General features: G+C 44.3%; 1 protein-coding gene across 1 annotated transcript in view; it reads left to right on the top strand.

Annotated features, from left to right (window-relative positions):
* Positions 1-3,583: 3,583 nt before the first annotated feature.
* The window catches only part of DYNC1H1 (dynein cytoplasmic 1 heavy chain 1), a 45,774-nt gene continuing 39,126 nt past the window's right edge, over positions 3,584-10,231 (top strand). The window contains exons 1-7 of the mRNA XM_074148791.1: positions 3,584-3,918; positions 6,557-6,644; positions 7,226-7,399; positions 7,614-7,869; positions 8,745-8,931; positions 9,123-9,394; positions 9,504-9,731. Of these exons, the coding sequence (XP_074004892.1) occupies positions 3,648-3,918; positions 6,557-6,644; positions 7,226-7,399; positions 7,614-7,869; positions 8,745-8,931; positions 9,123-9,394; positions 9,504-9,731 (1,476 nt within the window). The 5' untranslated portion in view covers positions 3,584-3,647. The remainder of the gene's footprint in view (positions 3,919-6,556; positions 6,645-7,225; positions 7,400-7,613; positions 7,870-8,744; positions 8,932-9,122; positions 9,395-9,503; positions 9,732-10,231) is intronic.

Raw genomic sequence — 10,231 nt, 5'->3', positions numbered from 1 at the left:
ATTCTTTCCTCACGTAATTAATGAGCAGCATGGCCGCAGCTGGCTTTCTCCAGACCCGGCCACATCGGGGCTGCATTCACTCCTGCCCTGTGGTGCTGAGGAGAGGGGGTACCCACTGTTCAGCTACAAGGCGGGGAAGGGTATTCCCATAATCTGCCTCCAGCTACTTCAGGCGTTTCTGTGATCCAGAAAACCACACTAAGAGGGTTCATGCCAGTGTGAAGGCCTTGCCATAGTCATTTTTCCGGTACTCTGGCTGTAAAATTAAGAGATGCAAGAGGATTAGAGACGGGAAAGAAAGTGATTTGCCCTGATTGTTGCTTGTTTGGGGTTTTTACTTTGTTTTTTGTCTCAAATACTGGCAACTTATTAAATATGGGAAAAAGACTTTCTTTCTGCTAAAGTTGTTTCTTTTATAACTTATGCAGAAGGTTGTCTTTCTACATATGTCGGGTGGCATTTGCCAGGAGCAAATCTTGTCTGTCTTGACAAGGCCTAGTTCTCATTCTGATTCTCAGAAACACTTATTTTTACTGAAGTTATAGGGGAAATGTGTAATATTGGCAGTCTTGCCTTTTGGATGGCCGATTTCAATGGCTTCTCGCATACCTGTGAGAAGGGACGGGTCCTTTGTGTATCCAAGGAAAGGACATTCATAATTAACGAGAGGTAGATCAAAGTAAACTATTTTTCATCCTGACTGAGCAAGATAAAGCCTTTTCTCTCCATAGGCTTTAACTGAGTATGAGAACTTGTGTAAAAAGCTAGTTTATCTTCTTTCTTTCGATTTCCTGTAACTTAATTTACATCATCGTGTAAATTAAAAACATTACCGTGCCCCTTTTGGCACAGTAGATAAGGCTGAAGTGATTAAAGGAATACAAAATGTCTTAACTTACACTGGCTTTTAGTTGCAAGTAGCCTGATGTTTAAATATCAGAATCCTGGACTGGGTCTTTGTACCATAAAGTCTTGTCGCACATGAAGTAGTTCTGGTTTTAAAACCTACAGTAAGATGAGACTTGTTGGGGTATTTTGACTCTGCTTTCTCTGCAATTCTGCAGCAACAGATATAAATAATTACTTGAATTCTTATTTTCTATCTCCGTCCCACTTTTTTCTCTTTACTTCCTTACTTCTCTTTTACTTTCCTTATTTTTTCCTGGCAGCAATTTTACAGTAATGAAGTATTGTATCTTGCTTTGTAAGCTACAAAAATTGTGTGACATTTTGGCACAGATGATGACAGCTGTTTCAGCAGAATGAGCTTGCAAGCACTTGGAACCATAGCTGGAGCTAACCTAAGAGATGCTAAGTTACACCGAGGACATATCTAGGTTGCTTGAGAGTATTATCAACACCCTTTTAACGAACATCCTGAAGGCCAGGTTGTTAATTTAACCTGTGGTTTTGGGATACTTGGCCTGTACTGACACTACGTGGATGTAAGTAGATAATTCTCCCACCATCGGAAAGCAGTCAGGCAGGACCAGATACGGGGTAGCCTTGGTGGAATTCAGGCAGCCTAGCAAAGATAGCTCTATTTTTCATACAAAACGTAATCCTAAAACATAACCTGCATGTAGAAGAATGATAAGGTGTGAGCGAACTAGACTTCAGAAATGGAAATTAGTGACTGTTTTATAAAACACTATTTCAGTAACTGTACTCTGTAAATAGAATATTCAGATTAATATCTCCTGCTATTTTTCATCAAAAATAAAATTTACCTTTTTAATAAGGTATTTTTGGGGGGTGAAAATTAAATGTTTTTTTTTGATTGATTGGATTTCAGTGAATCACCTCTATCAGTTCTGGTGCTTGTGGTTGAAACTTGGTTGCCAAACAGATCATTTTCCTTCCAGACAAGAAGGTTTGAGATTTCTATTACATATGAAATCAGTATTTTTTCAAAGTTAACCTGGACTCCAAATCCCCTCAGCAGCCTACTTGAGCGTGGGCGCCCTTTTTTCCAGATAGAAATAGAGGAGCTAGGGTATGTGGCTGGGCTTTCTGGATTCCTGGTATCCTTGCTGGATATACCGGCTGAGTTAGGCTTGTGCGGTGTCTTCAGGACTTCAGGTGTGGTCAGGGCTTCCTTTGGCGGGACACGCTTCTGTATTCCTTGTGCGATACATCCAAACAGATCCTGAGCCTCTGGTTCTCCACGTTTGCCGGTGTATCCATCTGAGGATACATGTGAGGTTCGGAGGCAGTTTTTTATGGTTTGTTTGCTGCTTTCTCTTTTTTGGGTGATTTCCTCTTCTCCACCTCCATATGAACAAGAACTGGAGTTTTCAGTCTGTGGGTCACCCAACGGCCCCAGTGTACTTTTTGGGGGTCAGTGGAGTTGCTTTGGGCAAGGAGGAACAGGATTGTCCATCTCAGCAGTAGTGAGCTAAACTGTTTAGATCAGTCAGACATATTCACTGGTGTATGGCAGGCATGTATGCGGCAGCTGGAAAAGAGCAGCTTTAAGGTTTTTTAAGAATTAAATGAGATTCTGAAGGAAAAGTCCCCTTTCAGCGCTTTCAGTCCCTCCTGTGTTCTTATGTCTTACAGTTTTGGGAAACGGTCTCACAAAGGACTGGGATTAATGGTTTGAGTGCTGGATTCATTAAATTGTAAGTAGGGTGAGCTGGATGAGATGGGCCTTTAAAGCACCCAAGGTGCAAAAGGGTGGGGGGTTGCTCTTCACTGAAGAGAAACGGTCAGGGCCATGAAAATGCTCAGAGGGCTGGAGCACCTCTGCTATGAGGACAGGCTGAAGGAGTTGGCATTGTTCAGCCTGGAGAAGAGGTGGTTCTGAGGAGACCTTCCAGCACCTAAAGGGGGCTACAGGAGAGATGGGGAGGGACTCTTTGTGAGGGAGTGGAGTGACAGGACAAGGGATAATGGTTTTAAACTGAAAGAGGGGAGATTTAGATTAGATCTTAGGAAGAAATTCTTTACTGTGAGGGTGGTGAGACACTGGAACAGGTTGCCCAGAGAAGCTGTGGATGCCCCATCCCTGGAGGTGTTCAAGGCCAGGCTGGATGGGGCTTTGATCAGCCTGCTCTAGTGGGAGGTGTCCCTGCCCATGGCAGAGGGGTTGGAACTCCATGATCTTTAAGGTCCCTTCCAACCCAAACCATTCTACGATTCTGTAATATGCCCCGGATGGCGACAAGCTGGCCTGCTCCTTTCTTCATGGAAAAAATGTCATATGTACTATCTGTTCCCATGGCTTCTGGGTGTATTTTTCACAAGGAGTAAGCTTTTGTTTTTATTTTCTTCTTCGTACAAATGAGCCCCGGCGCTGCTTTCTCTTCCAGGCAGCGGCGGGGCGGCCGTAGCAGAACACGCCTCACCCGGGCCGCGCTGCCGGGGAGCTGAGGGCGGGGGTGGGGGGGGGCTGTTCCCTTTCCCTCGCCGCTCGCCTACCGCGCTCTCCTTCCAGAAGGAACGGCGGGCTAAGGGAGGCGGCGGCGGCTGCCGGGCGGAGCCGCGGCGGGACCGGCGGCCGCCCCTGGGCCCGGCGGCGGCGGGAGGCGTGTCGGGCCGCCTTTCCCAGCCTCCCCCGCGGCGGAGAGGCGGGCGGGCCAGTGCTGGGGCGGCGGCTGCAGCGGGCGGAGCGCTGATCGCCTGCCCGGTGTCCCTGCCTCGGCATGTCCGACTCCGGCGGCGGTGGGGGCGGCGGCCCCGGCGGCGAGGAAGGCGGCATGGAGGTGTCGGGCTCGGCGGTGCAGAATGTGGCCGACGTGTCGGTGCTGCAGAAGCACCTGCGCAAGCTGGTGCCGCTGCTGCTGGAGGACGGCGGCGAAGCCCCGGCGGTGCTGGAGGCGGCGCTGGAGGAGAAGGGCGCCGTGGAGCATATGCGCAAATTCCTCTCCGACCCGCAGGTCCACACGGTGCTGGTGGAGCGCTCCACCCTCAAAGGTGAGGCCGCAGCCGGGCGGCCGCCGCGCTGTCAAAATGGCGGCGGCGCCTGCTTCCAGCCGCCGCCCTGCCGCGGGGTGGGAGGGGACTCCTCTTTCACGGGGGCTGCGGGCACTCTCCGCCTCACGTACGGCCGCGGCGGCGCCGGCCCTGCCGCATTGCGGGTGCGGGGCCGTCTCCGGGCGGGGAGAGCCGCGCTGCCGCCGTCCGCCGCGGGGCTCGGTGTGAGGCGCGGCCGGCGGGGCCTGCCTCAGCGGGCCGCTCCCGCGCGGGCCGCCGGCCCGATCCTCCTCCCCCGTTAGTCTTTGTGCTCCGGGGCCCGAGCTGAGGGCGGTGGGCGGGCTCGGGGCCGGTGCACGGCGGGGCTGTGGGCGGGAGGTGGGCGCGGGTGCTGCCACCGGAGGCTCCGGCTCGGGAAGCGCACGGTCAGTCGGCTGGAGGCGCTCCCTGCTGCGGCCTCCGGTCTGCTGGGGAAGTGACCCCCTCTTCGGCGAAGCAGATAAACTGTCTGAAACAGAACAAAAAATAGCCCCGAAAAACCCAATCCCGAATCAGCCTGTGAAAAGCGTTAGTCCGTGGTTAATTAGCGAGAGTCCGATGTTCATAAATCAGGATGCAGACCTTGCAGTGTCTTTGTTAAGTTAGCGAGGCCTGGTGGCCCTGCTGCTTGTAAACGCTGCTCAGAAACCCCACCAAATGCCGCATTAAATACTACTACTGCGAAGCTGGCACTCCAACTTGCGAAACATCTTAGTTATTTACAAGCTGCTGTTACTGACAATGTTTATTTCAAAAATGAATTTTCATTGTCAACACATCAGTTGCTAAATAGGGACTTACTGTCACAGAATCCAGCCTAATAAACAATAATAAAGCTTCATTAATAACCCAGACTTTTATTGTTAAACAAGACCTATAGTCTGTATATGGCTACGTGCCTGCCCATCTGAGCTTGCAGAATTTTAATGTTAAACTTCTGTTTCTCTACTTCTAGTATGCTGTTTGTTCAGTCCCTGAAGGTGTATATCAAATCTTAGTGTAGTCAAACTTCATATCGCATTATTTAACATGTCAGCAGCCGCAGTGTAAGATACTGGGTGTACGCGCTGCAGTTGCTGCACACTGAGGGAAATACAAGGAAGGTTATTCCACGCACTGTCTATTCATTCTGAACTTAAGACGTTGCTTAAAATATCCTGGCTTTGTTTATCTCATGCTTATTTCCACTGATTATCCTCCTCCTTCCCCTTCCAAAGTTTGAGACTTCTTTTTCAGCAGGGATAACAGTAGAATTTTCTAGAGGGGGAGGGGAAGAACAGCAGTCTTTATGAATTCATGATATAGCATTTAACAAGATTTAAAGAAAATCCATTGGATGTTAAGCGTCTAGGCAGGTGATTGCTAAATTTCTCTTGTGTCTGGCTCATGAGGTTGGGTATCCTTAGTTTGGGTTGGAAATATTGAAAGATAGTGGTGATTAGTCAGCTTCAGGTTTGTTGCATATATATTGATTGTTATATATGTATGGTTAAAAACAAATTGAGACACATATTACATGTTTTAGAAGCTAAATACTAATTTACTGTGGGCAGAAGGCATTTCCATTGATGTCTTCTCGTTTAATAGCAGTTACATGGGGAGAGTGGATTTTCTGATTGACAGCCAGTCTTCAAACTTGACAGATTTGGAACCTTCAGCAGTGTATGTTTTCTCTGACACTATTAACACCAACATTATTATTGAAACTTGTGCGTAGGCTAGGTAGTATGAAGTAAATTATTGTTTACAAATACAATAAAACAGAAGCCATATTTCTAAATAATGAAAGCTGCTGTGTGGTATCACTAGAGCTACACAGCCTGCCAGCTGCTTTCATAGGGGTTCCTGTGGTGTCTAATGCAGTGTTGTTCTGTGACCAGGCTCCTGGTGCTCAGGATCACAAATGTGATGCCCTGAGGCTGGTTCTGCTATGAAGGGCTGAATGAAATGGGAGCAGGATTAGAGTCCACTGTAATGTGCCCAGTCAGAATGGTGTCCTCCAACAGGGAGTAACCTTCTGCACCGTAATCACTGCATTGCAGCACAGCTGCCTGCATCCCCAGCAATTACATCATCTGTGATACATTGGCTGTGGTAATGCCCGAGTACTTCCTGTGGGTTGGGTTTTTGTTTTGTTGGCAGGCTTTTTTATTCAGAGGGTTAATTTCCAAATCACTTTTAAAGAAAAAGTCCAAAAATACAAAGCAACCTATAAAAGAAAAAAGCAGCTGTTCAATGGTCTCACTTAAATGTAGTTATCCTAGTAGCATATGTCTACAAATAAACGCATGTTCTGTATTGCAGAAGATTTCTCCCTGCTTCACAAGCAGAATGTGGGTTATAATTTCCTTGTTGTAATGTTTCATTGGTTTTTTTATAGCAACCTAAAAAGTTAATAGAGTTGTGTTATAAAACAATGAACCCACTCTCTGAATTTGAGGAATATTGCAAAGCTAAATTTAATTTAAGCAATTTTACATAATAAGTTGCTGTAGAACTTGAAGGTTAGAAAACAGTCTGGTAATAGCAGAAGTTGGTTGAGAGACAGTGGCAGATGCCTTCGAAATACAGTATTTTTTACACAGCATATTTTTTGCAGAGGATGTGGGAGATGAAGGAGAAGAGGAAAAAGAGTTCATTTCCTACAGTATCAGCACTGACATTCATTATGGAATAAAATCAAACAGGTGAGTTGGTAAAATAGATCTTGACATTTCTGCCCTATGAATACAAAATCTACAGAAGCAGATTTACTTACTTTACCTACAAATTTACCTCCAGTTTACCTAGTGCTTCATGCAGTGTTTTTATTCAGGTGGGGCTCTGATAAAACAAGGGTGTGTCATGAGGCCAGAAGGAATGGACTTAGGACTCCTAGCTCTGAGGTTAAAGAAACAAAGTTTTATTAATTTAGCATACATACGAATGTAACATACACAACTTGGGTTCAATAATCGTCACTTATCTCTGACTCTTAGATATTTGTCACTTACCTTAATGCATATTTGACTCTGAAGCTTTGTAAGATGCGTGCCTCTTTAGTCTGCCCATGCTGCAGAGTCCTTATTGATAGCTAAGTTTGGCTGATTATTGAAGTATAAAGATGTATTTATTGGAAGACTTGTGTTCAAGTCTGTTAGAAGAACATAAAGTATGATGATGCAGGTTAGCATTTGACTCCTTTGACCTAAAGTTGCAGTCAGATTAAAGCTATTCTGTCACTTAAGTTTCAAATGTTTAGTTGGTAACTCTTTTCTCTGTTCTGCAGCCTGGCATTCATTAAGCGTACACCAGTGATTGATGCTGACAAACCAGTGTCTTCCCAACTGAGAGTGCTCACGCTCAGTGAAGATTCTCCATACGAAACTTTACACTCTTTTATCAGCAATGCTGTTGCTCCCTTCTTCAAGTCCTATATCAGAGAATCTGGCAAAGCAGACAGGTAATTCAGTATAAATATTGCACTTCTCTGCTAATGAATTAAAGCAAGTGTTTAATGAAAAAAATAACAGTGACTATTAAGGCAAGTCATTGTTGAAGCACACAGCTGCATGTGATGCTGTTGCTGACTCTGGGGGAGTAGTTCAGATGGCTTAAATGCGTTGTGTATGGTTTTTGTTTTGGCTTCTTATACGGAAACATCTGTGCTTTCTCAGGGATGGAGATAAGATGGCTCCTTCAGTTGAGAAAAAGATTGCAGAACTTGAAATGGGCCTCTTGCATCTGCAGCAGAACATTGAAATTCCAGAGATTAGTCTGCCAATTCATGCAACCATTACTAATGTTGCCAAGCAGTGTTATGAACGTGGAGAAAAACCAAAGGTTACGGATTTTGGTGAGAAGGCTGAGGATCCATTATTCCTCAATCAGCTACAGTCTGGAGTCAACCGCTGGATTAGAGAGATACAAAAGGTAAAAAAAAACCCAAGTACTAGACTATGCGATAAGACCTTCTGTAGCGCTGTGTATCATCTTTGCAGTTTAGCTGGTAAAATGCTGCTACATGAAGGATACTCTGAAGATCTGAGACCAGTTTTCTGAGCCACCAGAGACTAGTCTAAATTAGACTAAGTCTAATTCTAGACTAGACTAAGCCTAGTCTAAATTTAGAGTCTAGTCTAAATTGTTCTGTAAGTAGCTGAGAGCATGACTATTTTATTTCTGTTGTAATAGACTCAAGTTAAGTGGTAGTGACTTGTGAATTTTGTAACTCTTCTTCAGATCTTTACAGCAGATGGAGGTCTTGTTGTGTTGTTTTATTTCCCCAGGTGCATCCACAAGCACCTCAGAACAGTTGCTCCAATCCTATTTTGTAACCTCTTGTACTTCTGTCTGTTGCTTTTCAAAAGAACTCTGCTGTTCTTCTGCTGTCACTCAGAAATAGCATCTCAGATACTACTGTTGCTTTTTTTCCTCCATGGGCATAGTAGACACCTATTGCTTATGAGAGATCAGTGCCTTTTCTTACTCCAGAGCATAAAACATTTGTTTTCTTGCCTGGCTTGTCTGTCATTAACCAGAATACAGACATTGATCAGGAAAGTTGACAGGTGACCTTTTTAGGCTATGCTGAAGATACTACATGAAGGTCCTAAAACCAGCCTTTACTCTTGTTGCACTGCAGTTCCTGCACTTCTCACAGAATGAGTGCCAAAACTGTCATGTTGGATTATTAAAACTTAGTAGATGTTGTGTGTTTCAATTATATTTAGTAATAGAGCAAGTTTTTACAGTTGAAGCATGTAAATTAATGCTTTTCTCCCTCCCTTCTCTTTATCACTTTTAAGGTGACCAAACTGGATCGAGATCCTGCATCAGGCACTGCATTACAGGAGATAAGCTTCTGGTTAAATTTGGAACGGGCTCTGTATCGCATTCAGGAAAAACGTGAAAGTCCAGAAGTTCTTCTAACACTGGATATTCTAAAACATGGCAAACGTTTTCATGCGACTGTCAGCTTTGATACAGACACAGGTAAAATATCTGTTGAATAATATTTTTTTTTCCCAAATATCCCATGGGATTTAACCTGTTCCAAAACTTGAACATTGTAGTACAGAGAACAATGCTGTCTAAAGTAACCTTGGTCTACTTAAAGCTACTGTCTTCCACAGATTTGATGAGTGAAATTAAGTTAAATTCAAAATCTCTTCTATTACATGTAGGTCTAAAACAGGCCCTGGAAACTGTGAATGATTATAACCCACTGATGAAAGACTTTCCACTGAATGACTTGCTGTCTGCTACTGAGCTGGACAAAATAAGGCAGGCCCTTGTTGCAATATTTACCCATTTGAGAAAAATCAGAAACACAAAATACCCGATTCAAAGAGCATTGCGTTTAGTGGAGGCTATTTCAAGAGATCTGAGCTCTCAGCTGCTTAAAGTGTTGGGAACCAGAAAACTGATGCATGTTGCCTATGAAGAATTTGAAAAGGTATGTTCATGTTTTTGTGGTGCTGGTAGCTGTGTTTTTGCACTGAATAGTGATGTTAAAAAAGCATTTAATTTGGGAGCTGAAGTTCCTATTCTGAAACTCTCTTCAGGTGATGGTTGCATGCTTTGAAGTTTTCCAAACCTGGGATGATGAATATGAGAAGCTACAAGTTCTGCTGAGAGATATTGTGAAAAGAAAAAGGGAAGAGAACCTGAAGATGGTGTGGCGTATCAACCCTGCTCATAGGAAACTCCAAGGTCGCCTTGATCAAATGAGGAAATTCAGGCGTCAGCATGAACAGCTGAGGGCAGTTATTGTGAGAGTCTTGCGACCTCAGGTAATATTCTTAGTTGTTATCAGACAGAAAATCTGTGCAATTCCTTCAAGAGTGTTCAACTTCAGAAACGTTCAGTGTTGCTTTAAAAAGTAACCAGCGCAAAGCTAATGTAACACTCATTTCACCATCTGCTTCCAAAAACAGCCTGGTTTTGAACCCTTGCTAATAGGCTTAGCTTTAAATCTGACAGTATTTCACATACTACATGACTGTGCTCATGTTAATAGACACAGCAACTCTAGACTTAACATAGGGGAGATTAATAAGTGTGTAAATACTTGAGCTTGGCTAAGTCACAGTGGAAAATGAGATTATGCTGCATGGTAGTGGAAGTTTGTAAAGTAATTGTTGCCCTATTCCTAGTGGAACTTTATCTGAAACATGACTGAAAGATTGTTAAGGATTTGGTTCTAATTTGTAGGGGGTTTGCAATGCTTGTTAGAACAGATTGTGCTTAGCTATTTGTAGGTAAATTTTGATGCGTCCAACTCACTAAGCTG

This window comes from Numenius arquata, chromosome 6 (assembly GCF_964106895.1).
Source record: "Numenius arquata chromosome 6, bNumArq3.hap1.1, whole genome shotgun sequence".
Lineage (NCBI taxonomy): Eukaryota > Metazoa > Chordata > Aves > Charadriiformes > Scolopacidae > Numenius > Numenius arquata.
The sequence above is the reverse complement of the archived record's forward strand: the minus strand, read 5'-3'. Positions and strand labels throughout refer to the sequence as shown.